Source organism: Sapajus apella, unplaced genomic scaffold, assembly GCF_009761245.1.
Source record: "Sapajus apella isolate SASKATOON/1434 unplaced genomic scaffold, GSC_monkey_1.0 scaffold18, whole genome shotgun sequence".
NCBI classification, from domain to species: domain Eukaryota; kingdom Metazoa; phylum Chordata; class Mammalia; order Primates; family Cebidae; genus Sapajus; species Sapajus apella.
The window spans coordinates 22,192,832-22,219,928 of NW_022436958.1; the positions used below are offsets into that span (position 1 = coordinate 22,192,832).

Here is a 27,097-nt window from a genome sequence, read left to right on the forward strand (position 1 = left end):
TAACCTGTGTACACTAGGTGTTAAAATTTTGATGGTTTTAGTTACTTACAAATTTGAGTAAATATCTTGTTTTTAACCACTAGAATGAAATTAAGAAATTTTGCTATTTTATCATTTATCGCTAAGATTTTTGAATTTCTGTCAATTTGGTTACTGAACCTTAATGAACATATTAAGACCTATTATATAAGCAGAGTTGTAGTTTCACTTTTGCCCTTTCTTGCTAATAAAATTAGCAAAATATTGATGTACATTAAAAAGTTAAGTATCCTTTTTTAGCACTAATAAGGTAGAATTTTAAAATCTAAAAGTAAGCAATTTATATAATTGCCAAAACCTATAGTCCCTAAAATTAAAAATGTTTTACCTTTTATTAAAGTGTGAGCTCATGGAGAACATACTAATCTTTTTCAAAATGTTGACTTCCTAGTAGGTATTGGAAATCTACAAAGGACGTCCAGCCAACGAAGTACCCTTACATACCAAAGAAATAATTATGCTCTGAACACAACAGCTACCTACGCGGAGCCCTACAGGCCTATACAATATCGAGTGCAAGAGTGCAATTACAGCAGGCTTCAGCACGCAGTGCCGGCCGATGATGGCACCACAAGATCCCCATCAATAGACAGCATTCAGAAGGACCCTAGGCAAGTACCAGTTAGGGGTTTCTAGAAGGCTACAGTGTTGCAGGAGTCAGCCAGTTCCTCCATTTTAACGTATTTTTAAGTTGCTAAGTCTATTGTATTATCATTAATTCCATAGCTATTAATACTTCCAGTTGTATTCCAGCTATGTAGGTCATTGAGGTTAATTTCATTTTAAAGATAGATTCCTTCTTTCCATCCTTTCATAATAAGTTAGAGAATGCACAGATCCTTGGGAATATCTGCAACAGTCATCACTGAAATACTTTATCAAGACAACTACCTGGAATAGCCTCTTAGAATTAAACAAGGCTTTGAAGGATCACTTTTTGCTTTGTCCTTATGCTGACCAACTTCCTGGATAACAGCTTCAAAAAATGGATACGATTATTCCAAACTGCAGAAAGGCCAATGTCATATACATTTTGAATCATAGTGGTCAACCATATATAATGCTTTTATTAACTACGTCCTTTGAAAACACTTTCTGACATTTAGGAGAAGATAGTCTTTATAAGAAATTCTATCTAATAAGCAAAAAGTATTTGGCAAATCATAGACATTTTCTCCTTCTGATTTTATTTGGCCCTGTAAACAGCATTTTTTATTAAGATAAGTATGAGTCATTTAATACGTGATTGATTTTGAAAAGCTGACCTTGTCCTTAAAGCCATTTGAAATATTCAGGAAATAAAGATATTTTGAAACTAAAAGAGAATTTTTATTTCTGAAAGAGTGAAATTGTTGCTAAATTTTAAGCAGCTTTAGTGTTATTTTAAGGCGTGCATGCAAGATTTCATTCACTCTTCGCCCACAAATAGTTGCTTCACTGGAAAATTGTTATAATTATCAATTCATTTTTAGCAACCTACCAACTTGTTTTAATGTGAATTAAAATGATGAGTGAGGTTTTGGTCATTAAAACAAAATGACTAAAGATACTTCAGAGTTAAATGGGAAGTCCACTGCTTCACTAAAATCACTTCATTTATTCACTTTTAGTCCTAATCTTCAAGCTTTATAAATGCATTTGGTTCTGCTGTTCCTGGTTTGCCACCTTTTTGTCATTTTAAGAAGTTTCAAAAATAACTTGTCTAATAACACCTACAGCTTGTCGGAGATACTCTTACTGATTTTGTTTTTTCAAATCCTCAAAATGACAAAAAAACTAAGGCACCCAAATAGATGCAGAAATTCCCTAAAGGATTTTGAATTGTAGGTAATTTAGACCATCCCTTGGCTGGACCTGAAGAGAAAATAATAGCTACCTAGAAAGGCAGTGAAGTGTGATGAGAGCTTTGAGTTTAATATGTGTCCCTGAAGACTTCACTTTTGACCTCTAATATGAGTTGATTTGCTATAAACAAGAATTTCATGTATGGTAATATACCTCAGCTATTCATAGTATGATAATTTCATAGTCTAATGCATAATCAAAGCTGTTACGGCTAGCTTTGATTATGTGAAACTTTACTGATAATGCTCTTTGTAAGGTGAATAAATGATTACCTTATATTGGTAGGTGCATTTATTCTAGCTGAAACTGGAATTCAGGTGACTTTGAAGTTTGAATATTTAAACCAAAATTAAAAGCTCATGACGATTTTTAGTTTTGAAAATAGCAACTTGAGTTTTTATTCACTTGTCAGCCTTTATCATTAATGCTACATTACAGTTAGCCTGAAAAACTCTCTATAAGACTGAGGAAGTTATAAAAGGAAATCTACGAGTTTTTTTTATAGTTATCTACTTAGAAACCAAATTTATTAATAATTCCAATGATGCTTCTAAAAGGAGTAACATAAAAGACTTCCTGTATATTCACGTTTCCATCTCAACTCATTTCCCTTTGGCCTAAAGGACTTCTTTAGCCTTTCTTGGGTTGCATGTCTGCTTGTGACAAATTCTGTCAGCTTTAGTTAATCTGAAAATATTTCACTTTTTTTTTTTTTAAGGATATTTTTTGGGAGATATACAATTCAGGATTTACAGGTGTATATTTTTTTCTTTTAGTATTTTAAAGATATCATTCATTGTCTTCAGACCTCCATTGTTTCTGTTGATGAGGCAGGTATCATGTGTATCATTCTCATTATGTAATGTGACTTCACTGGCTGCTTTTCAGATTTTTCTCTAGCTTTCAGCTGTTTTATTCTGATGAACCTAAGTATAATTTTCTTTGCATTTAACTTGCTTGGGGTTCACTGAGAATCTTGTAATGTAGGTTGATGTTTTTGTCAAAATTGGGAAATTGTCAGCCATTAATTCTTTAAGTTTTTTTTTTTTTTTTTTTGCTCCAAATTCCTTTCTTTCCTTCTGGGACTCCAATTAAACACACAGAATCACTTTATTATTTCACAGATTACTGAAGCTGTCTTCATTTTTCAAATCTTTTTTCCTTATATTCTTGTAATCGAATTTTTTATTGATGCCTTCAAATTTAGTGTTCTTTGTACTATAGATTACAGTCTATTGTGAAGCCCATGCAAATTTGTGTTATTTCCAATACTCGAATTTGGTTCCTTTTTTTATGTTCTGTGTTCCTGTGAGATTCTCTATTTATTCACTCCTTATATACATCTTTTTCTTTAAGTCTTTGAACACATTTATCATAACTATTTTAATTTTTCCTCTGATAATTTCAACATCTGGGGTCTCTGAGTCTTTTTCTCTTGGTTGCTTTTTTTACATATTTATAAGTCATATGTTTCTGTTTCTTCTCAAGTTTGGTCATTTTAAATTATATACTGGCTGTTGTAGATGATGCAATATAGGGAATCTGGATTAGGTTGTCTCCTGTTAGGGTACTGAGTTTTGTTGTGAAAGAGAATTAAATTACCGCCAGATCCTTTCAATCCCATCAAGATAAGTTTTGTTCATTGTTAGGTCCAGTTCATATTTCTTTTAAGCCTTAGAACATGCCCCTTAATCCTAAAACTTGGCCTTTGTGGAATCTTGACTAAATTCCTGAGGTGCTCAGTGAGGTCTGCTCTGTGACTAGGCTGGGAGTCAACATCAGCCACTCTCCACCAGACCTGTGCATGTGCCCTACAGCCCAGGGTACAACTAAGGACTTGTGGATAGTTCACACGCAAACCCATAGAATCACCTCTGCTGAGCTCCCTTGTCTCCAGCACTCTGCCTTGCACATTCTAACCACTTTGGCACCCCTAAATTCCACTCTCTCCCCACCTCAGCTCATTAAATCCCACACTTACTACTTGGCCTCCACTTCCTGTGTCATGGTCCAGAAAATGACCCCAGGCAGAAAGCCAGGTAAGCACGGGACTCATTGATGTTTCCCTCCTCTCAAGGATTATTTTCTTGTGTTGCCTGTTGTCGAGGGCCTAAAAACAGTTTTCTCCTACATTTAGCTAAATTTACTTTTATAGTTGTTTATGGTGAGAGGGCAAAATCCAGTATGAGTTACTCTATCATGGTTGGAAACAGAAGTCTGGGCTTAGGTTTTACTGAAGCAAATCCTGGCAGGCACTGATGCCATCCAGCCAGCCTACAAATTGATAGCAATTTTTCCAGGGTAGATTTCTCCTGAATTTACATCAAGGATGGAGTTGAAGCCAAGCAAACCTAATTGCCCAGCTCTGGCAGGAGCCCACCCTCAGGGCTGTCTGGCCCTCATGTTGCCCAGGGATGTCAGGAAATCTTGACCTGCAGTGTCCCATTTAAAGAGGACAAAAATGTATATTTGTGATGATTGTGAGTCATCAAAGAAGGAGTAAATCACACTCTTTTCACTCTGTTAATTACAATAGAAATTTACATAATAGGCTTTAGACAGATTCTCATGAGAAACAATTGACATAGTTTCAATACATAAGGGGAAAACTATTTGTTACCAGGAATTCATCTATTCAGAATAGCTCCTTTTTTTTAAGAATGATGAATATTAATAAAACATCTGTATCAGATGTAAAAATATGTAAAATATTTTAGTATTCATTATCACATTTAATCATCACAACCAGCCAGTAAAGACTGAAATAATAGTTTCATTGATCCTGTTTTACAACTTAGGAAAGTGAAGCTCCAATCAGTTAATTGGTTTTCAAAATCACACAGAAATTAAAGGACCCAAGACTTAAACCCGGGCAATCTAACTCCATATTCTGTGCTTTTTCTGCTGTTATCCTGCCTCCCTTGGCATTTGCTGTATTCTTAATGTCTGTTAATGATGCCATCATCCAGCCTGTTCCCCAAGCCAGAAAATCCATCTCATACCTGATTTCAGTTTTTAGATCATCTGGCTGCTGTATAAGGAATGGATTGGGCATGCAGGTTGTGGAGGGAGGGCATAATATTAGAAGCAGAGAGAACATATAGGAAACCGTTAGACTCTTCTGGGCAAAATGGAGAAAATGGATGGATTTGATGTACATTAAATACTTTGTAGATAGTCAACAGAACTTGGTAGATTACATGAGGGAAGATGAGGAAAAGAGAGAAATCAAAGAGAAGTCTATTTTGTTTCAAGCAACTGTGTGGATTCCTGTGTAGATATTGGGTAGTCTGCATGACACCCATCTTTTTGTATTCTAGAGCCTTCTCTCCTTTGCCAGAGTTACGGTCTGTATAAATGTGACCATGTCACGTGTTCTAACTCTCCTGCTTCAAAACCTTCATTCCTTATGTGTACGCAAACATATAGACCACCTGGGTTTCACTGACCTCCACCACTAATTGTTAATCCTGAGTTCCTTATCTGTATCTAATGTTATTTTAATAGTGCTTACCTCATGGGGCAACAGTAAAGGTAAATGAGATAATGAGTGTGACGCCCTTGGCACAATGCCTAATACAGGTAAACTCAATAAAGAATAACTCCTGTTAGTGGTTAAGACTAAACTTTTTAGTTTGGCATAGAAGACCCTATTTAAATAGAATCATCTTATACAATATTTGTATCTCCAGCACCGTTGCACAGTAAGGATTCACTCACTGTCTGAGTATGTGTGGTGTGTGGTGTGTGTGTCTGTGTGTGTGTGTGCACAGGTGTGGGATGACATCTCCCTTTGCATTGGTCTAACAAGTTAATACATGGTGCCTTCCCAGACCAAGAGAGACTCTAAGGCTTCAAAAACCAGGCAAGAGAAGTATCACTCGGTCATTAATTTTAAAGGTTTACTTAGTATTAATAATTTTTTTAATAAACAACCAACTTTATCCTGTAATCAGAGTCTGCATATTTGTTGTTCTGTGAGCCATTTTCTAACTATCTGCTCTTCACATAATATAAGCATAAACTCACATTTAACAAGAATTCCAAACAATATGCCAATAACATGACATTAGAAAATCCTGAAAATGGATGTCAACTGAAAAAAAAGCAAAGTATAAAAGAATATATACATAGCATGATTATATATTCATTGTTCAAAAAAGTGGTAAAGCGTAGTGTGGGAGGGCACAGACTCTGAAGGCAGAGTTCTGCTCCACTGCTTACAGCCACGTGGCCAGGTACATGGCCTGTCTGCCTCGACTTCCGCATCTTTAAGGTTGCTGTAAGACTACATTAATTAATATATATGAAATGCCTGTACTAGCGCCTGACACGGGATAAGGGTTTATGAAATATTAACTGCTATTTAATAATAACCCAGTGTTACGGAGAAAATTCCAAAACCCACACATGTGTGCACATTTGCACACATAAATAGAAAAACCAGGAAGCAGCAGTAATCTTGAGTATAGGATTACTGGTCCAACTTTTTTTCTTTTTTATAATTTTCTGTGTTTCTCTGTTATACTCAAGAGCAACCATAAACATTATTTCTTAAAAATCCTCAGGCCCACAATGTTTGTGATGTCTAAGCTGACACCAGCTCTGTCTGTTCCCACCAGCCCTTCCTCTCCCTTCAGGCATGACATCTCACTTCGCTAAGTGCACGTGTTTACCTTTCCTTGCCCTGGCAGATTTCCTACATAGGTAGAAAGACATCAAATTAGAATCAGAAGGAGGAACACTAGAGTGGAAGAGTTACTTATATTAGGAGTTTTCTTTGTTCCCCCGAGCCTCTTTCTGTGCGACTGTGCGTCATGATTTCTTTAAGATCGTAAGCATCTGGACCTCTGCATATGTTCATTGGGGGAAAATTATTTAGGTATATATTTTTTAGGATTTTTGTAACTTCTCATTTTTGTCTCAGCTGAGCTTTTTTTCCCTTATAACAAATGTTTTTGTTCAGTGTATTTTTACAACATGAGCCTTCCTTTCTGAAGTCATGTTTTTCTCATGTAGGGAGTTTGCCTGGCGTGATCCTGAGCTGCCTGAGGTCATTCACATGCTTCAGCACCAGTTCCCATCTGTTCAGGCAAATGCAGCGGCCTACCTGCAGCACCTGTGCTTTGGTGACAACAAAGTGAAGATGGAGGTACAGGACACAGAGCCCGGGTTGACTGGGGAAAACGGTGCCTTTGCATTTAACAGCCACATGCTTCTGTATTTAAGAAATTATCCGATGTAATGCAAGAGTCTTTTTAAAGGAATGTTTTGATACTGGATACTCTTTCACCTAACTATACATTTCAGTAACAGGAAAAACTAGGATAAATATATTTCTTGGAGTGCTTTCAGCATTTTCAAGTCATATGTCTACTTTATTAGCTTATTTATAAAACCATGAAGCAAAAATCAATTTAACCTGCATTTAGAAAATATTTTTTAGGCTGGGCATGGTGGCTCACGCCTGTAATCCCAGCACTTTGGTAAGCAGAGGCAAGCGGAGCATCTGAGGTCAGGAGTTCAAGCCCGGCCTGGTCAACATGGTGAAACCCCATCTCTACTTAAAAAATTAGTCGAACATGGTGGTGCATGCCTGTAATCCCAGCTACTTGGAAGGCTGAGGCAGAAGAATCACTTGAATCTGGGAGGCAGAGGTTTCAGTGAGCCGAGATTGAGCCACTGCACTCCAACCTGGATAACAAAGAGCAAGACTCTGCCTCAGAAAGAAAACTTAAACCTATTAGGTAAAAATTATAGTATTTATTGAACTAGTGAGGTAATGCGTTTTATGGGATTCTCGTCAGATTGGTGCCAACTATAAATAAGTTATAGAGGATTATAACTATCACTAATGCTGAACATATATGAATATTTTATTTCAAGGATTTTTTTGATATTTATAGAAACATAGCAAGTTATTGATTATTGTCTGTAATTCTATGTTACATACAGATTCTTTCAACGTCTCAAGCCTTCCTCTGACCCACGGTGCAATATAAAAGTGAAGTGTTTTTCATCATTTTAATATACAACACAGCATACCAGCTCCAGACCTAAAAGTAAATGTAGTAAATAAAGCCCAGAAATAAGTAATATACTAATGAATTGACAAATGGAAGAAAATTTAAGGAGAGCTTAGAGAACTAATCCTAGAAACTAAATAACTTAAGTCAAAAATTATTTCCTATATTGTCTAAAGCCCTGCATATAGCTTTGCTGTGTTTGTGCATTTGCACATTGCATTGCTGGAGTGAAAGTACAATTCTTATGTGTTCTGAGGGTTGGAGGACTGTCCCACCTGCCGATGGACATTAAACCACCTAGATCTCCTCTTTTTTAAGCCAGGAAAAGAGTATCATCTAAGAGAGTGTCCTTAATTTTTTTTTTTTTTGAGACAGAATCTCGTTCTCTCGCCCAGGCTGGAGTGCAGTGGCACCATCTTAGCTCACTGCAGCCTCCATCTCCCAGATTCAAGCAATTCTTGGGCCTCAGCCTTCCGAGTAGCTGGGATTACAGGCATGCACCTCAACGCCCAGCCAAGTTTTTTGTATTTTTAGTAGAGACAGAGTTTCATCATGTTGGCCAGGCTGGTCTTAAACTCCTAACCTCAAGTGATCCACCCGCCTTGGCCTCCCAGTGTGTTGGGATTACAGGCATGAGCCACCGGGCCTGGCCTCTCCTTAGAATTGTTGTCTTATTTGGAATAAAAAGTAACCTTTGAAATGATCTGGCGATATCCACATACTGTGATCTCACCGTAACAGACTTCTGTTTGATCACTGATTAATTGCATGTTACTTAGGTCTGGTTCCTAATATTTTCATTGTAGGTGTGTAGGTTAGGGGGAATCAAGCATCTGGTTGACCTTTTGGACCACAGAGTGTTGGAAGTTCAAAAGAATGCTTGTGGTGCCCTTCGAAACCTCGTCTTTGGCAAGTCTACAGATGAAAATAAAATAGCAATGAAGAATGTTGGTGGGATACCTGCCTTGTTGCGACTGTTGAGAAAATCTATTGATGCAGAAGTAAGGGAGCTTGTCACAGGTAGGTACAGAACGTGATCTTGTCCTAGAGGAAATACTGAAAACATTCTAGACTGCGCCCTTGTATAGTGGCATTGTGGAAGAGTTGGCGGTTCCAGGTAAAAGATGATGAGATATATGTAGTGCTCACAACTGTGAAGGTCGAGTAGTATTTAGACTAATGAATCAGAAACCATTTATAGCGCTTCAGGGTCATCTCTGTTAGTATCAGTTATTATACTTATTAATTTGTAAATATCAGCTAACAGATGTCTTATTCATGGAGGACTGAATATGACATTTTTTACTATGTATTTCATAGTAAATCTAGTTGTTTTAAATAGACAGGCTCTTCTTTATTATGAAAATAAAATACACTTAATGGATTGGCTACCTTACACTTAGTTCAGCTGGTGTCTGAGTGCCTGTTTGTATTCCCACATGCTTTGCTAGGCCCCACCGATAGAAAGATGAATAAAACCCAGTGCCTGCACTTAAGTCACCCACAAACTGATGAGGAAACTAGTGGTTTTGTGAGTGTCGGGAAACGTGGCAAGTCTCACTCAACAGAGGTTGCACTGGGCACAGAGGATGGGTTTCCTGGGTGACATGAAACCAAAGTTGGCCTAAAGGATGAGGAGGCATTGGCTGGATAGGTAGAGATCTTTCCATTTACAAGCTCAGAAACAGCATTGGATATAGTGTTAAAACTTACTGAAGGGCCAGGCGTGGTAGCTCACACCTATAATCCCAACACTTTGGGAGACTGATCACTTAAGACCAGGAGTCCAAGACCAACCTGGGCAACACAGGGAGACCCCATCTCTACAAAAAATAAAAATAAGTATCTGTGCGTGGTGGCATGCCACCTCCCAGCTACTTGGGAGGCCGAGGTAGGAGAATCATTTAAGCCCAGGAGGTAAGGCTGCAGTGAGCCATGATGATACCACTGCACTGCAGCCTGGTGACAAGTGAGGCTCTGTTTCCAAAAAAAAAAATTAAAGAAAACAAGGCCAGAGAGAGATACAGTCTTCATTTAGGGAACTTTTTTTTTCTGAGACAGAGTCTTGCTCGGTCACCCAGGCTGGAATGCAATGGCGTGATCTCAGCTCACTGCAACCTCCGCCTCCTGGGTTCAAGCGATTCTCCTGACTCAGCTTCCTGAGTAACTGGGATTACACGCGCGCACTACTGTGCCCAGTTAATTTTTATATTTCTGGTAGAGACAGGGTTTCACTATGTTGGTCAGACTGGTCTCGAATTCCTGACGTCAGGTGATCTGCCCATGTCATCCTCCCAAAGTGCTGGGGTTACAGGTGTGAGCCACTGTGCCTGGCCCATTTTGGAGACTTTTATAAGGAACTTAATTGTGTTCCATATGCAGTGGGCACATTGGGGCATGGCATGGCCAGTTTAGGCCTTTTAATGCCTTCTTCCAGCAGGCAGCAGGGTAGAGGATTGATTTGAATGGGCAGAGCCTGGGAAACCTATGAGCAGACCAACAGTCCAATGATAACAGCTTGAACTATTTCAATGATGAAAAGGAAGAGTGGGGTGGAGCATTCAGAGAAATACTTCATGGTCTGGGCATGATGGTCAGATGTAGGGAATGAGAGAGAGGGAGGAGTGAGTAATGATGTTGCAGTGCCAGTGGCTGGATTCAAGGATACTTGAAATTGAGCTGGAAGAATGGTTCTGCATGAGGACACACTGGTGACAGCATTGCTTGTAATAGAGAATTCAGGGAAAATACTAAGGATTCTTTGGCAGAAGAATAGTTACATCGGTGGCAGCACTCTCACACAGCAAAACCACATACAGCAGTTAAAATAAGCACATTAGACTATGCATAACAACATAGACAGCTTCAGAAATACTTGCAGAATGATAACTACAGAGTAATACTATTTGAATAAAGTTTTTAAATATGTAGATTGATATGGATATATGCACATGCAATAAAGTTAAAATTTCTAATTGGAATAATAAGAATAGATTCAGGATTGGGGTTACCTCTATGAAGAGGAAGGAAGAAAATGGAACTGGAGGTTGTATTCCAGCACTGTTTCTTTAGAGAAATCTGAAATACATAAGACAAAACATTAATATGTGACAAAGCTAGCATACCTGGGTGTTTGTTTTATATTTTCTTTGCCTTTTTTCATGCTTGAGATATTTAATTTAAAATTTTTAAACAACATTTCTTCAAAATTAATTTCATTCCCCCCAGTTTCCAATATGAAATCAGAATTGTAGGTTCACTTGGGAATGAGTAAACCATGCTGCATCCAATATTTAAGGGGAGTAAACTTTCTCATAAGATATTAGTGTTGAAACACAAAATCAGTATTTCCTTGTTCTCAAAATACCAAAAGTAGAATATGCTTTACAAATAATCATAACTCTGCAATGGACTACCTGCCTTAATGTATTTTGAATATTAATGCTTTAGCGCTTCTAAATTAATGCTCCTGCTTTCTAAAATGCTTTTGAGGCATCTTACCAAAAAACAAATTATTTTTGCATATGTGTGCATGTAGCTATAAAATGAAAATTAGATCTAGCTAAACAGAATTAAGAAAAAATAAAAATGTAGCTATGTTCATTCTAGAAGTCAACACAGTCACTGTGATTATGCCAACAAATTTACCCTCAGCCGCCTGTTAGGGAGGTGTAGAGGAGACAGAATCATTTACAATACACAAGTGCTCTCCTGCTTTGCCTGATGTTTCTCTTCCTATCACTTTGAACTTCCGGTGTCATGTCCAGGTGTCTTCCCATAGTAGCACCGTGCAGCCAGGAGGGCTGCGAAAGACCATGTGCACTGCTCTCTGAGACAGCAGTGGTGACCAAGGGACTATGGAAAACACAGCTTCTCAAATTTAACTAGACATTCATCATGACCTGATCCTTATATACTTAATGTGAAGCTTTTACCTGCTCTTCTGTCCTCTCATAGGAGGAATGAGTCTTTCTGAATTTCTGTTTGAGTTTTTTCCTTGGGAGAGACTGTTAAGTGCCTTTCCTGGGCTGAGCTCAACGAATTTGTAAGATTTCATGAAGAAAAGTATATGATTATGTACTTTTTTCTTTACATTTAAAAATAAATCAAATTTACTTTAGAGCCCAATATTACTACCAAGGGCTTTTCTGTACTAGTTTACCTGGAGCACACTCCAGAATTGCGTGCTAATTTAGATGCTTTCTTCCTTATTTCATTTCTCTGTGGGTACAGTACCAGTCATTGAGAACATAAGATGTTTTAAAACATGGACCTTGGCCTTGGAAAGAAGATAAAAGTGTTTTATAATTCAAAAAGAGCTATTTTCCTGATAGATCATATCTCTTCCCAATGTAAAACTAAGAACTACCTCTGATATTTCTCTTGAAAATATCTGCTGGTAGCTTTTAGACTGTAAGAAACAATTTTTTGCCATACTTATAGAGTAGGAGATGTTAAGAATTGCTTTATAACTATATAGTTTTAACACTAGTAGTTTATTTTGACATGTGGAGTGATTATCAAATGTTTTCTTCAAAACATTGGAATGGGAGTGGTCAGTGGGTAAACACTTCACACAGTTGCCGTAAGTAAAGGAGGTTGGACCAGAAAACTTACGAGTTTCCAGTTCAAAAAGCTAAATGGCAGCTGTGTTTGATTTATATCTGTACATTGTCTAACTAATGTGAAACTACAAGGTCACAATATTAATCTAGCATAGTTAGTTGCTTTTTGTGTGTGTGTACTTATATTTTTAGTCTAGGCTTTATAGAGACAGCAAAATTACTCACATTTCCCAGTCCTACAATTTAGTGGTACCAACTTTAACTGATATTCAGTAATATTTTAAGAGTGATTGATCCTTGATACATATTAAAGCATGAAAACAACAAGAGACCCTTGAACTCTTCTTTCTTCTTTCATTAATTCTTCCTCACATCAAATGCTCAAGCCGTCCTTAATTGTAGAATCACAGGGTTGAGGGAGACTCAGAACTCATTTTTTCAGTCATCTGTCCAGTGCATGAATCTCCTTTGGGGCTCCCACACAAAGTAGCCACCATCATGTACATGAACCTACAGGACAGGAAGCTCATTACCTGGTGGGGTTAAGGCTGGACAACAGGGTTATCCAGAAAGCAGCAAGAAGACATCTGATGTAACTTGAGAAGGCAAAAAGTACAAACCCTCAGGAGGACATTTTTACATAGAAATGGCCCTACAAAAAGATCATTTCAGCACTAGATCCAGCCACCAGCTCTCCCAACCAAGAAAGTAAGCCCCCAGTCTGAACTGGTATTAGAACATGTCTGCTCTAAACTAAGGCTGCTAAGTGCTATGTGACCATATCACCCAGCATTTCCCATCAGGCGCCCATCTGCTATGAATTCCCCTTTGAGAACAGAACATGAGCCTTAGATTTTAGTGTTCTGCCGATGTCCTTCACAGCTACCATGGCCAGCCTTGCACAGTGCTTGGCCTTTGTAGGTATGGCCTACGAGTTCCTAAGTGAAAATTACAGTCAACTTAGGATCATGAAATGTTAAAATATACCGAACTATTGTGTTCCAAATATTGTATAATTTGAAAAAACTACTATCCCCTTGAAACTAGGAATTCTTTTATTCTTAATATTAAGTAATTCAACCCAGTTATTAATCCGGTCTTTATTTTTTTCTAGTCCCCTTTGTTTGGCAGTTTTTACTGTACTGAAGTGGAGAAATTTTAGCTATTTTTTATAAAGATGCCTTGCCTTTGCTTTAAATATAATAACTGCCCAGGGCCTATATTTTTGGCCACATCTTTATTTTAAGAGGGAAAAAAGGACTTTTCACCAAATGTATTTTCCTAAGACAGTATGGCTGTCATTGTTAATTAAAATGATTCTCTGGTATGTAACATGATTCTTGTGTTTTCTTCATCGTGTTGAACATTTTCCAGGTTGAAACCTAATGAGCTTTTCTTTTAGTAGTTACTGATATATGTGAGTGCTTACGGTAATTTTTCTTTTATTCCAAAGGTAATTTTGCTGTTTGTTGTACTTAAACTTGAAAGCCAGATGAGGTATGGTTCTTCCCCAGTTGGGTCATAAAATGAATGTCTACTAGGCCACAAAGTATGGAGGGAAGATGGGAACATCTTGCCACTAAAAAAGATGTTGTTCAAGAGAATTAGTGTTTCTAAGCTAGGAAATATGAGTTTCAAGTTATTGAGCATCCTGAAAACATTGTTTTTTAAAACTATTGACATTGAAGATTTTGCACAGAATCTGGAGGCCTGCTTTTTAATGTATGTACCAGATGTCCCAAACTATCACACTTCTGTTACCCTCTTAACACTAGTGTTAAATACCAAAAAGTAGCCTTTGTTCTTGAGTAATAATAGACTTTGTTCATATGACTGCTACATGTACATTTCTTCCAATTTAGCAAGTAATTGTTCATCCATATGGCTAAGTAAAATATTTCCACTGCTTATTGTGAAATGTTTGGATGCCAGCAGTGGATTCCAGGCACTGCAGAACATGAAATGAAGCTTATTGTCTTCCTGATCATTAGCTCCATATTTCTAATTAGATGATAAGTTAATAAGAAAATAATAGTTGTACCTGAGGAAGGGTAGATGGGCCAGGCTAAGGTTTAACAAAGGGTAGAACCAGTCTGGCAACAGTTAGTCTTCTGTACTATAAAAAGCAGGAACTTGGTGGACATGCCTTTTGGATGATTACTTGCCATTACAGGATGAGGCAATTTACAAAGTATGTCCTCTTATCCTAATTAATATGCCTTCAAAACAGGTCATTTATTCACTGATGAAAAAGAAGTTGGCCTGTTACTGTCTATCCTCCTGCTGTGGACCACTAGGTTTGTTAGAAGTTGTGTGGGTCATTTTCAGAAATCAGAAACCTAGCGACATCTCTTCCCAATTTCCAGCCCAAATCAGTAAGGACCCATATCATTTGGTCCACTTTATAGAACATAGCTGGGCATGGTGGTTCACACCTGTAATCCCAGCACTTTGGAAGGCCAAGGGAGGCGAATCACTTGAGGCCAGGCCAACATGGCGAAACCCCATCTCTACTAAAAATACAAAAATTAGCCGGATACAGTGGCACACGCCTGTAATCCCAGCTACTAGACAGTCTAAAGCAGGAGAATCTCTTGAACCTGGAAGGCAGAGATTGCAGTGAATCAGGATTGCACCACTGCATTCCAGCCTGGGTGACAGTGAGAGACTCTGTCTCAAAAAAAATAAATAAAATAATAACAACAGAAACAAGTTCCATTATTTACTGAACATTTCAAACCTTGAAAATGTGTAATGAGAAATGACAGATTTTTCAAAGTTTATGCTAACAAGACAAAAAAATGTTTATTACAAATAGACCAATTCTTAATTGGTAGAGAACTTTGAACTGGAAAGAACCCTACAGAAATCTCCTGTCTTCCCCTATTATTACAGATAAGAAACCAAAGTCCAGAAAGCTTGAGCAGGCAAGTCTCCAGGCTGAGTTCCTGATGTCCAGGCTGGAGGTGTTTCTTCCCTGACCCTTCCCTTGCCTACTCTGGCCACTGAGAAGGGCTGAACAGGAGCTAAATCTGGAGGGTACAGATGTTATTTCCTTTGTTCTTTAAGATTACCACCAAAAAGGGAAAGGAGAAAAGCCCCACAATAAACTTTACTCTCTGAATTTTACCCAGGACCATAGAAAATATCCTTGAATTTCACCACTGGCACCATCGTATCAAACTAGTGATCAAGTATAATCATAAAACTTCAGTTTGCTTAAGAAACCTGTGAGATGTGATTTTAGGTCTTGTGAGTATTTCAGGATTTACAGTTTTGAGTATGAAAAGATTCAATCCTGTAAATGGAATATGACCCTATATTTTGAGTGTAGGCTTCTTAGTGCCAGGCACAATGAGGCAGTCAAGTGGTGGGTCTCAGAAGGTCACTTACAAGACTTGAGTATTCAACCATCAGTCAGAGTGGAACTTCTCAGCAAAACAGAGGCCCTGTAATGATATACTCCCTCATTGACTACACGGCCTATAAATGCAAAGCAGGTGGGAATACGGAGATCCCAGGCCAGGACTTCCAAATGCTTTGCAGTTTCTGAGCCTGATACTCTAAAGCTTATAGCTGGAGGCACCTTTGTCTCTAAGCTTCTGCCAGCACCAGACAACTGGGTTGAAGATCTAGTGCAGTTACAGAGGAGCAAGTGTGTTCCTGTAACACGTAGGTCAGCTGTGGAATATATTACTTCAGTGACTGTTTGTTGGGCAAATCTCTATGATAGTATAATTATGACAGTGTGAATGACCTAATTCTATATCACACTGAAATAACCTGCAGAACAAGGGTGTCCAGAGCCGCTGCCCCTGCTGCCATTTCTGCCCCAGAAGGATTCTCTAATTTCCTTTTGTGTGACCTGTTTCCTTTTATTAGCTCTGCTCCAGCAGAAGGAGCCACTCTTTGTGTCCCATAGTGGCAATTCTCAGTCAGCATTTCTGAACTGTAAGCTTATTTTCTGTAGAAATTCCTTTCCAGGCAGCATAGGACTGTACAACTACATTATGTCATTAATCCTCAAAATATACCCATGAAGTGGTAAAATTACCTAGAATAAAGAAGAATATGTTAAAATGCAAATAGGATTCTGTAAATGGATCTCTAGAAATTGATAGATCTTTTCAAAGATGTTGTGATTCACTTTTATGCCTGCAAAATCACAGAAACTCAGGCTAACCCTTATATCCTCTAAAGGCACTAAAGATCTGTCATGTCCCAGCTAGGGACAAATTTCAGCAGCAGGAACAATCACCTTCAGATAGAATATGCAGGCTGGGGCCCCTGTGTGCAGCCTCTGTGGCCAGCCCAGGTCTTTAGTTCCACACAGCTCCCTTCTAGAAAGCATCTTGCCCTCAGACCACCTGAGCACCTACTTCCCACTGCCCTGAAAACTGAGATGGTGATGTCCTGAGCACAGCTGGACCTAGTGAGCTCCCATATGCCCCATGAGGATTGTGCATCTGCTGTGCAGGAAATCCCAGGGAACACAGAGGTAAGCAAGGCAGGCCTGTCCACCGCCTGCAATGCTTGGTGCTAGCCAGCAGGGAGTGCAGCAGCTGGCATCTCATGCCTTGGGGGCAGGAAGGAGAAAGCCTCAAGCCACACCTATAGACCAGGAGCAGCACTGCATGGAGGGGTCACTGCACAGGTTTCAGGAACTCTGTTCAGATAGTGGTCTCTTAGAAACCCTGGGAATGGCTGTGTACCACCATGACTTGTTTTTCTCAGAATATACCCAGAGAAAGGCGTTTTTCCACAACTGAGGACAGTAGTTTTGTCCCTCTCTCATAATTGTTTTCCCATTATCTCAGTTTCACTTAGATTTCATAATTTGTTCATAACGTTCAGCCCTGGTAGGAAGCTTGGGCAGTTGATTAGCCCAGCAGACATTTTTATGGCACTGATTCTCCCCACCACCCCCTTGACTTCCTCATTTCTGTTAGCAGCACCATATTTTTACACATATTCAAACTGCTGGCTTACCTGTGACACTGCCCTCAGTTTGCATCTGGCTCCAAAATCTCACCACAGGTACTTTCCTTCCCGCTTGGCCTTCTGTCCCCTCCTCACTCCTTCAGATCCTCATCACCTCCCTCCTCAATCCTGTCCTGTGAAATAGGCTCCGCCCCTCCTAGCCCATCGACCTCATCCTCCTCCCTGGGAGAATACCTGTGTCTGCGGTTCAGGTTTTCCCACCTGCCGGCCAAATCGGTAGCTCTTGTACCCTCCTGCCAGCCAGCTCCAGCATGTGCCATCCCTACTCCTGCTGCTTTGCCAGGGCTGTAGTTGGCCTGAAGAGCTCTGCACCCCCAACCTGCTCCTTTCTGGCCCCTGTCCTTGACACTCCAGTTCAAATGTGGCCTCCCATCCTCCTATCAAACACAAGTTCACACACTTTGGAAAACATCCAGGGAGAAGCAGCATGGTCTTGAGTGAGTATCAGTTTTGGAGCCAGGTCGACTTGTTGCCTTCCAGCTCTGTGGCTCCAGGCACATCCCCACTGTCAAACCTTAGTGTCCCCAGTGATAACCCATTACCTGCTGCTTGGTGTTTTGGTGATGATGTGTGTTGAGTGCCTGGCATGCAGGATATTCAAGCTGTGCCTGTTACTCCTCCTGCCCTTTGTCACAACTGCCTGGTGGTGTAACTGTTTGTGGTAAGGCCCCCTGAAAGCAGACGGCTCCCCTGTGCGTCTCCCTCGAAGTCTGGCATGAAGCAAGCAAGCATCTCTGCCAGCGCTGTTCAGTAGAATAATAATATGAGCTGCTTATTTTCTACATTTTCCAGCAGCCATGGTAAATCTATTTTAATAATATATTTTATTTGGCCTAATAGTTTCAAAGTATTTCAACCACCAAAAAATACAAAAATTATTAATGAGATGTTTTGCATTCACTTTTTTGTACCAAGTCTTCATAATCTATTTTTTACTTAACAGCATATCGCAATTTGGACTAACCTTATTTCAGGTAGCCACGTGTGGCTGATGGCCACCATATGGGGCAGCACAGGTCTATACTATGTTTGGGTAGAGGTAACATAAATCTCAAAGGTACGAGGTGTGTAACTTTAAGGCTGGTGGGAAGCCATATTGTGGCAGGATGTAGGCATTATAGCATCTTAGTGTTACTCTCTTTCCAAGAAAAAGCCACAGAAGTTTATAAAAACCCCATTGGGCTAAGAGGAGAACTTCCAGGGCAGCTGCATTGAGAAGAAATGGAGATGTGTGTTTGCTAGATCCTGAGTGTTTCAGCTGAGACGGTATAGAGAATGATAATGGAAGTGTGTGCTAGGAGAAGCAGGCAAGGGCCCTGAGACAATCTGTAGCCCTGATATTATATTTGTGCTATTAATCTAATATTTCTACCCCATTTTTCAAGAATCTTTATAGGGTGGTTATTTGTGACACCAGTCTGTTACAGTGAGCCCATTGATGCCGACTTGCCAGGAGCTGGGGCAGGCCATTGGGGAGGAACACATACCAGGCAGTGTGCCCCCAGAGAGCTTGAATGGGACTAACCCAGTCCCATTAGCCACTGGTCATGATGCTTGCTTTGTACTGGGAACGGAGTAGGGGTAGAGGGTCTACAAGACCTTAACATCTATTATCTCCTTGATCGTTCTTCACTCTCTGAGCCTGGGTAGTAGGTTTTTTTTTTTTTTTTTTTTTTTTTTTGAGATGGAGTTTCACTCTTGTTGCCCAGGCTGGAGTGCAATGGCGCCATCTCAGCTCACCGAAACCTTTGCCTCCCAGGTTCAAGCGATTCTCCTGTCTCAGCCTCCTGAGTAGCTGGGATTACAGGTGCACCGCCACACCTGGCTAATTTTAGTAGAGACGGGGTTTCTTTATGTTGGTCAGGCTGGTCTCGCGAACTCTGGACCTCAGGTGATCTGCCTGCCTTGGCCTCCCAAAGTGCTGGGATTGCAGGGGTGAGCCACCACGCCTAGCTGAGCCTGGGGAGTTTTACCTGTCTGCCTCACGAACAGTTTGTGAAAGAGCATGACTGAACCCAGAGCACTCAGAGCGAGGTTCTTTCAGGAAGGAAAAGGCAGGGGCCCATCTAGTGATGATGTTTGGAGCACACTGGCATGTTTTTGGCTGTTGCTTTTTTTCTTTTGGCAATGTCTGCAAACACTTGGGTTCTTTTAATACAATTAGGAAACATGGCATAAATTGAATAATGTATAAAAATGAAGGGCTTAAGATTGTCTTTCATATCAAAAAGAAAGACAGTTGTGTAGGCTGCCGTGGGTATACGCCACCAGAGAAGTCACATTTTCCAAATGTTATTTGGTTGGTTTTTAATATCTTTTAAGAATTACATTTTTCAAATAGTTGCCATTATTTTAATTAATCAGTAAAATCAGCATCTAATTTGACTATAAAATTATCAGTTGGCCATTAGAATAGCTATAAAGCTAGTTTTAAATGTGAGCGCTTTCAAAATTGTGCAGCGTAGGATTTATGTGAAATGGTATTTTAATTACTTTATTCTTTGTAGGGAAAATGAACTTTCGTCTCTCATGGCAGTATTTCATTGTGATTATTGGTTACTTATAATTATATGTACTTGTTCTTGTGATAGAGAATAAGCCGTGTTTTCTACAATAATGGCATGAAACTCCCTAATATTTTCTAAATTAGTTTGTATATTTATATTCTTAGTCTTTACAACAAATAACTAATTGCTTTAAATTAAAATCTCAAGCTTCCTCAACCAAATTCTAGTTTATTTTTAACTTTCCCTTTGGGAACCAGGAGATAATGGAGTATGGCAATAAATATTTTTGAAGCAAATTTTGCATTAGGATGTTGGAGTTAAAGGTTTATCATGTTGATGGAGAATGCTAATTCTATAGCTCTTCATTTTCTCATCAGTCTTACTACCTCTGGGGGTTGGTATATTTTCTATTACTTACTGCCCCAGCAAGATTCTTCCTGACCCATTAAATGAAGCCCTAGACAAAGTGGAAAGAATATTCATTGTTTTAGTGAAGTCGAGCACACACAGGTGTTGTTAGCTGGTCTTAAGAGAGGTGCTTTTTACTCTGAGCAAAAAAGCCAAATCAACCATTTCATATCTAAGGCTTTTAAGTTTAATTAAATCTTTTTCATTCATTATTTGTTGACCAGAACTTGTTATTTTGGCTTTATATAACCTTAGTTTTGGAGTAGAAAGTGGGGAAGAAAAGCCAATACCTTGAGACTTGCTTTGCTGATCAAAATGGAGAGTTAAATCCACACTGAAGGCTGCAGCTCTTTGTGTTACATGGCCAAGTGCAGGATTAAAGGGAGACTATAACACGTAGTGCAGGGTGGTAAAGCTGCCTTTTTGTGGGTCCCTTGAACACCACATACTTAGCAAAAATAGAACCTTTCTTTTTTTTCTGGTCAAGAATAACTCTGAACATTTTTTTTTTTGAAGTTGCAGAAATGAAAACCTGAATTTCTGTGGTAGACTAGTGTTGTAATCAATAAGTCATTTTAGTTGACTAAAAGCACAGTCAGCTTGTCTACTGAAGGCTAACAGACTTTTTAACAACCTTATATTTTATAATTTGTCAGCACTGTTCCTTTCTGTTTTGCATTTTGAGGGATGGGGATTCTGCCATGTTGATGTGACTTTTCTGATTCTGGGAGATGGAATGGCAGCTGGAGTCTTCTATCCCCATAACTAAGATGATGGTTTCAGCAACTGTCTGTTTGAGTCTCAATGTGAAAGGCAGGCAAAACTATGCTGACGAATTTTGTTAGAAATCATCTTCCCCTAGTTGCAAACTTTAAAGACACTCCTGAATACTCAGGTTTACGAAAAGGCACAAAGGGAAGGTAATAATAATAATGCTTAAAAGCTAAGTCTGATAGGAAATATAAAAGATATCTAAAAACAAACGCAGGATATAAAAATGTATTTTGGACCACCTACTCTGTGTCTTGCATGTATGTCACACAACATATAAAAGAATGGATAATGATAGGGCATTTCTTCCTCATTATGTAATACTTGCCTAATAAAATTAAATTTCAGCATATAAATGTTTATCATTTTTTAAAAATAAACATGTAGAATTTCAAGCCTATGAAAATATTTAAAAGTGAAAGTTAATTAATTTGGGGCACCTTGACTCTTTAAGGTATTATATATAAAGCACACAGTGCCTGCCACAGAGTAAAGCCACAATAAATGGTGATGCAACCATTGTTTATGCTGATTTATGAATGTTTATGCTGTGCCCAATCCCAAGTATATATACTAGCTAATAGTAAGGTAGAGAATGACATGCAGCTCCATCAGTCATTCTGAATGCCTGGGAAGAAAAAGAGCAGAACAAAATTCTACCACCAGCATGAAAATCAGAGGAATTCTCAAATTGGAGAAATAGCCTCTTGCCAGAAGTAGGTGTTAGAAGTAGATAGAGACGAGACAGAAACAACAAAAAAACAGGTTTTTCTGCCAGCAATCAGAGAATTTCTGGGCATAAACTCTAGGATCCAATATGCTGAAGAACCACCTTATTCTTAGTCATGTTTTCACTTGAAGTTTGTGACACAGGTTGTTTAATTTTCAGTATATATATCCAACATTATCGTATGAGAGACTTTCCATAAACCTTGCCTTGCAGCTAACTTCACTGGAATGCATTTATTCTGTAAAGTTGAAAATACCTTATTGAAAAATGCAGTCCTCCTCCATGCATTGAGAAATTCGAAAGCTGTAACAGAAAATTTGCACCAATGGCCTTAGGAATCACATTATGCAGTTGTCAGCAGGGGAGGTTAGGGAATCACCCTCTTCCGCTGATGGCTTCTGAGCCGCATGCTGCCACTGTGGCTGGCTCATGCTCCTGGAGACGCCATCAGGCCCCGGTGACTCCGGTTGGCCTCGCTAGCAGGAGATGTTAAAGCCATGTTAGTGACAGAGTCTATCATCCTGCCCTGCCGTGCCACGACCCAACTCTTTCTTCTGTTTTCACTCCATTGCCGTTATCTGGTCGGGACAGACAGCCAAAAAAGTGTTTCTCATCCTTAGCTCCCAGGTCCCTTCTGTGGTCATCAGGCTTATCAAATGTCTTTCAGGTTTGAAACAGAAACACAATGAAGCCCAAAATTGAGTACAGATAATATGAAGCTGCTTGGAGTCACGTGGGATGGGGAACTGGAGCCTCATGACCAATTCTCCCCCAGCTCCTCACATGGCTACCCCTACAGGAGGCCAGCAAAACCCCCAGGATCCAGGGAGCACAGTTTAAAACCATTGCCCAAAAGCACTTTATATAGAAGCGTAGCCAATTTTCTAAGAATCCATGGAGAAGGAGCTCCAAGTGTAGAATTTAAGTTCTTTTCATAAGCTCCCATAATGCGTGCTGCCTTCTAACCAGGATCCTAGTTTTTATGTACCCCAAGATAGTTATATAAGCAAAGGTGTGTCATCATGAACAGAAGAACAGAACAAGCAAGTTCTTTACTTGCCTGATTCAGAACTGTTTTAAAAGTCTCCGCCAACCCTGTACCCTGAAGGCTGTAGTTACTGTGAAATAGGAGCAGAAAAGGGGTAAAAGTCCTTGGGGAACAAGGGAAACCAAATCAGCAGGGTCCAGAAGTCAAAGCCAAGTGAAAGAGGAGAGCAGTAGGCACAGATGCAGAACACAAGAGAAGGCCAGAGTGCAGGCATCACTTTCCAGTCCAACCATTCCCTCCATAGCACGTGGGCAGGCCTGGGAAGGGGCAGTCGTCACGCCGTTTAGAGTCAGAGGATTGTTTCACTCTCTTCACTTCTAGCCCTTGGCTTCTACCTCCCCTTCCTCCACAAAGGAAGGAGCTCCTGTCTTCTCCCTATACCTCCCTCCTTTACAGGGGCAACCAGAGAAGGCTGAGCAGGTAGTGTCGGGGCCGGCTTCTTGGGCCGTGACGGTGGAGCAGCAGTGTTCGGTCTTGTCTCCAGCCCACACTCTTGATCAGTCACGTTCACAAGCCTGACATGCTCCCATGGACATGGGCAGATTTTAGCACCCCTCCCTCCGCAAGGCCACGAGCATTTTTGTGTGTTGGTAGTTGTGAAAGCACTGTACAGACTCGAGCAACTTGCCAAGGGTATGTCAGGAGTGTAGGGCTCTGGGGGACTTGAATGCGGAGGAAACCAGCTGCACCCTCTTCTTTCCTCTTAGGAAGATGCACTGATGTGAAAATGACATTTTTTCAAAAAGGTATGACAGTAACTTGTATCTAAAGCACCTGATAATGAAACTCTTAAAATTGAGGTAGAAGTGTTTAAACCTTATCTAAGTAAGGTGGGTGAAGCAAATGTAGCAAACATCTGTGCCAGGAAAGTTATGGCAAGTGCTTTATGGAAGCTTGAGCTTCGTGATAGAAGAAGTAAGAAAAGGAAGCGGACGAAGAAAAATATGCCACTCTTTCAAGAAAAAGAAATATTTTTTCCAAGTACTAAATTCTAAAAATGGTTTGTCACACAGCCATTAAATGTAAAATATAATGCAATAAATAGCAGTTTTATAAAAATCACAGATGCGTTATATTTAAGACCCTTGCGTTATATTCAAGGTCCTCTCCCTTTACAGAGTAATTTGCTTTGCAAAAACCACAGTCACCTTGCCTGATAGATACAGAGGCTCTAAAACTCAAGAGGGTGAATATTAAGAATGTGTAATATGCTACCGGAGGCTCCCATATTCACTCAAAACTTATGAGAGGTGTGTCCCCAACCTGCTTGCAAATACAGGCCATAGATTAGGTTTGGAACAGACTGAGTTCATATTAATTAGAGCTGATATGTTTATTTCATTTCTAAAGCCACAGGATCTCTAACTGTTGATTTGATTTTTTAAATCTCCTTTTTTTAGGAGTTCTTTGGAATTTATCCTCATGTGATGCTGTAAAAATGACAATCATTCGAGATGCTCTTTCAACCTTAACAAACACTGTGATCGTTCCACATTCTGGATGGAATAACTCTTCTTTTGATGATGATCATAAAATTAAATTTCAGACTTCACTAGTTCTGCGTAACACGACAGGTTGCCTGAGGTAAATTCTTTATTTCTTCTTTCCAATTAGTTCTGTGATTAAATAATATGTGTCATAGGTAAACTGATTTTAGGAGGGCTTACTTTATTAACATCTACCTAAGTTTTCAATTTTTATTTCAAAATCTATGCCACTGGGCTTTAGAAAAGCATTATGAGCACAGACTTGTGGCCTTAAAGAAATTATCTTTTAAATGACTCTTCTGTGACTTACTCAGAAAGGCCCTTTCAGTCTAAGATGACTGCCAGAATTCCAGTGTTTTCCACTTTCGCAGCATTTTTCTGGTAATCGCATTCTGATCGCTAATGTGTTTGCAGCCTGGTGTTTGTTTCACTTCAAAATGTGATGGTTAAAACCATTTTGCTTTTAAAGAGGTGTGTGATTTAAATAATCAGTTTATAAATAAGTGAAAATGAGCCCAAATACTCTTTTGCAGTGAAAATCTATATATAAAGCCTCTTTTAAGTGTGCACAGTAGAGTCCATTATTTGTCATTAACACTCATCGGCTCCATTTTGACCCTGTTTCCCAGCCTTACGGTGCCCTGGGAACTGGAAGCAAGCTTTGGGGCAGAGTGGCTCCGGGACAGAGAGTGGGGGCTCTGGTCTCAGACCGCCTGGCTTCCAGGACCCCTTTGAGCCTCCATTTCCTCATCTGTAGAATAGGGATGATAATACCACCTCAGAGCTGTGAGGGGTCAGCAGATGGTTGTGGAAGGTGCTTAACTCAGTGTCACTGCATGAGCACTCAGTGAATGCTGTTTAACATCTAAGCCTCGCCAAGACTGAGAGCCTGAAAGGGAGCAAAGCTTACCTGGCTGGTTTACAGCCTTCAAACATTGTGACAGATGGCTATCGGCCCCAGTCAGGGGACAGTGTTGGTGGGGAGGTGACAAGAATCAGGATCCCAGAGTGCAGGCCAGCTCCTCCTGACTCACATGCCCACATCCCATGGTGGGTCTGGTGGCCTAGCAATCATCCAAGGAGCTGGGATCACTCCTCAGCCAGCCAGCTAGGCTTCAGGGAAAGCCCGGGGCAGGACCCACCCTAGCTCCCCCCAGTGAATCAGGGATAGAAACATTTGGTGAATGCCTTCTGTGTGAAACCAATGACAAATAAGACAGACTAGGTCCCTGCTCTGATAGAACCACATTCTACCAGGAAGGCAGACAAACAAGGAAGCAAGAAAATAACAGTAGGTGCCCTAAAAATAAACAGGGTGATGTGAGGGTTATTGAGTGTTTACTTTGGTGGTCAAGGGGTCTCTCAAGGAGGTTAAATTTAAACCTGCTTCTGAAATACCACAAGAAGTGACTCATTAGAGGGTAGTGCTGGGGAAGATAAGAGTCATAGGCCAAGGGAATGTTTAAGGTGAACGCTCTGAGGCAGAAAGAGCTTGAAGCCATAGCTTACTCAGCAAAAGGCAGAGTGGTACCAGGTTATGTAGGATTTTGTAAATCAGATGGGGTTTGCCTTTTATTCCAAGTGCCATGGGAAACCATGAGAGTGTTGTAAGCAGTGGAGTAGCAGGGCTCATTTCTGGCTTCAGTGTGGAAGAGTGAGTACAGGCAAAAGTAGAGACAGGAAGATCAGGCTGTGCAGAGATCCAGGCAAACAGTGAGAGTGGCCAGAGTAGGTGCTGGGGAGAGATAGGCAGATTTGGATGGTTTTGTGGAGGAACAGCTGACAGGGCTTGCTACTAGATTGAATATTAGGAGTGAGGAAAGAGGGGAAATAAGGATACACCTAGATCTTTGGCTGGATCAGCCACAAGCACGGAAGTGCTGTTGATGAGGGGAAGGGCGATGAATGCTTGGAAGGGTGAGCAGCTCAGAGTTCTGAGTGTCCAGTTTGAGAAGTCTAATTAGCTATCTATGTGGCAGTGTCAAAGCAATTGGATAAAAGAATCTGCTGTTCTAGAGAGCAGTCAGGGCTAAAGGCAGATGTGTGCCAGCCTGTGGCCATGGGTCCATAGGTTGTATTAAAGCCACGGAGCAGAAGGAGGCACCTCGGAGAGTGCAAAGATGAAGAAGACAAGACAGGACCTGAGGCACTTCTGGAGGTGCCCATGGGCAGAGGAGGCTGAGAAGCAGTGAGAAGAGAGAAGCCACGTGGGGTACCAGAAGCCTGTGGAGAGAAGGGAAGTGCTGCGGGGAGGCGGGGCAGACGAGAGCTGCCATTCTGCTGCCCCTCATCTAGTCTCAGTTTTGCAAATTCTCACTCTGCATAATTTTACAGTTAGCCTAGAACCATTGTTAATGGGACATAAAATAGATCCTTATTTGGTATTGATTTATGAAGGCAAATTGATATAAAAAATGTAGACACAAAACCATTTTCTGAGTGTTTATAATTGAAAAGATGAAGGCCGGGCGCGGTGGCTCAAGCCTGTAATCCCAGCACTTTGGGAGGCCGAGGCGGGTGGATCACGAGGTCAAGAGATCGAGACCATCCTGGTCAACATGGTGAAACCCCGTCTCTACTAAAAATACAAAAAATTAGCTGGGCATGGTGGCGCGTGCCTGTAATCCCAGCTACTCAGGAGGCTGAGGCAGGAGAATTGCCTGAACCCGG

General features: G+C 40.2%; 1 protein-coding gene across 14 annotated transcripts in view; it reads left to right on the plus strand.

Moving 5' to 3' along the window:
- PKP4 (plakophilin 4) overlaps positions 1-27,097 on the plus strand; it is a 227,964-nt gene that overhangs the window by 179,771 nt on the left and 21,096 nt on the right. For 10 of the 14 annotated variants that reach the window (XM_032286454.1, XM_032286463.1, XM_032286466.1 and 7 more), the window contains 4 exons: positions 431-650; positions 6,904-7,036; positions 8,717-8,930; positions 24,341-24,524. In XM_032286454.1, the coding sequence (XP_032142345.1) occupies positions 431-650; positions 6,904-7,036; positions 8,717-8,930; positions 24,341-24,524 (751 nt within the window). The remainder of the gene's footprint in view (positions 1-430; positions 651-6,903; positions 7,037-8,716; positions 8,931-24,340; positions 24,525-27,097) is intronic. The other 4 variants (XM_032286457.1, XM_032286464.1, XM_032286461.1 and 1 more) reach the window with 1 other exon arrangement.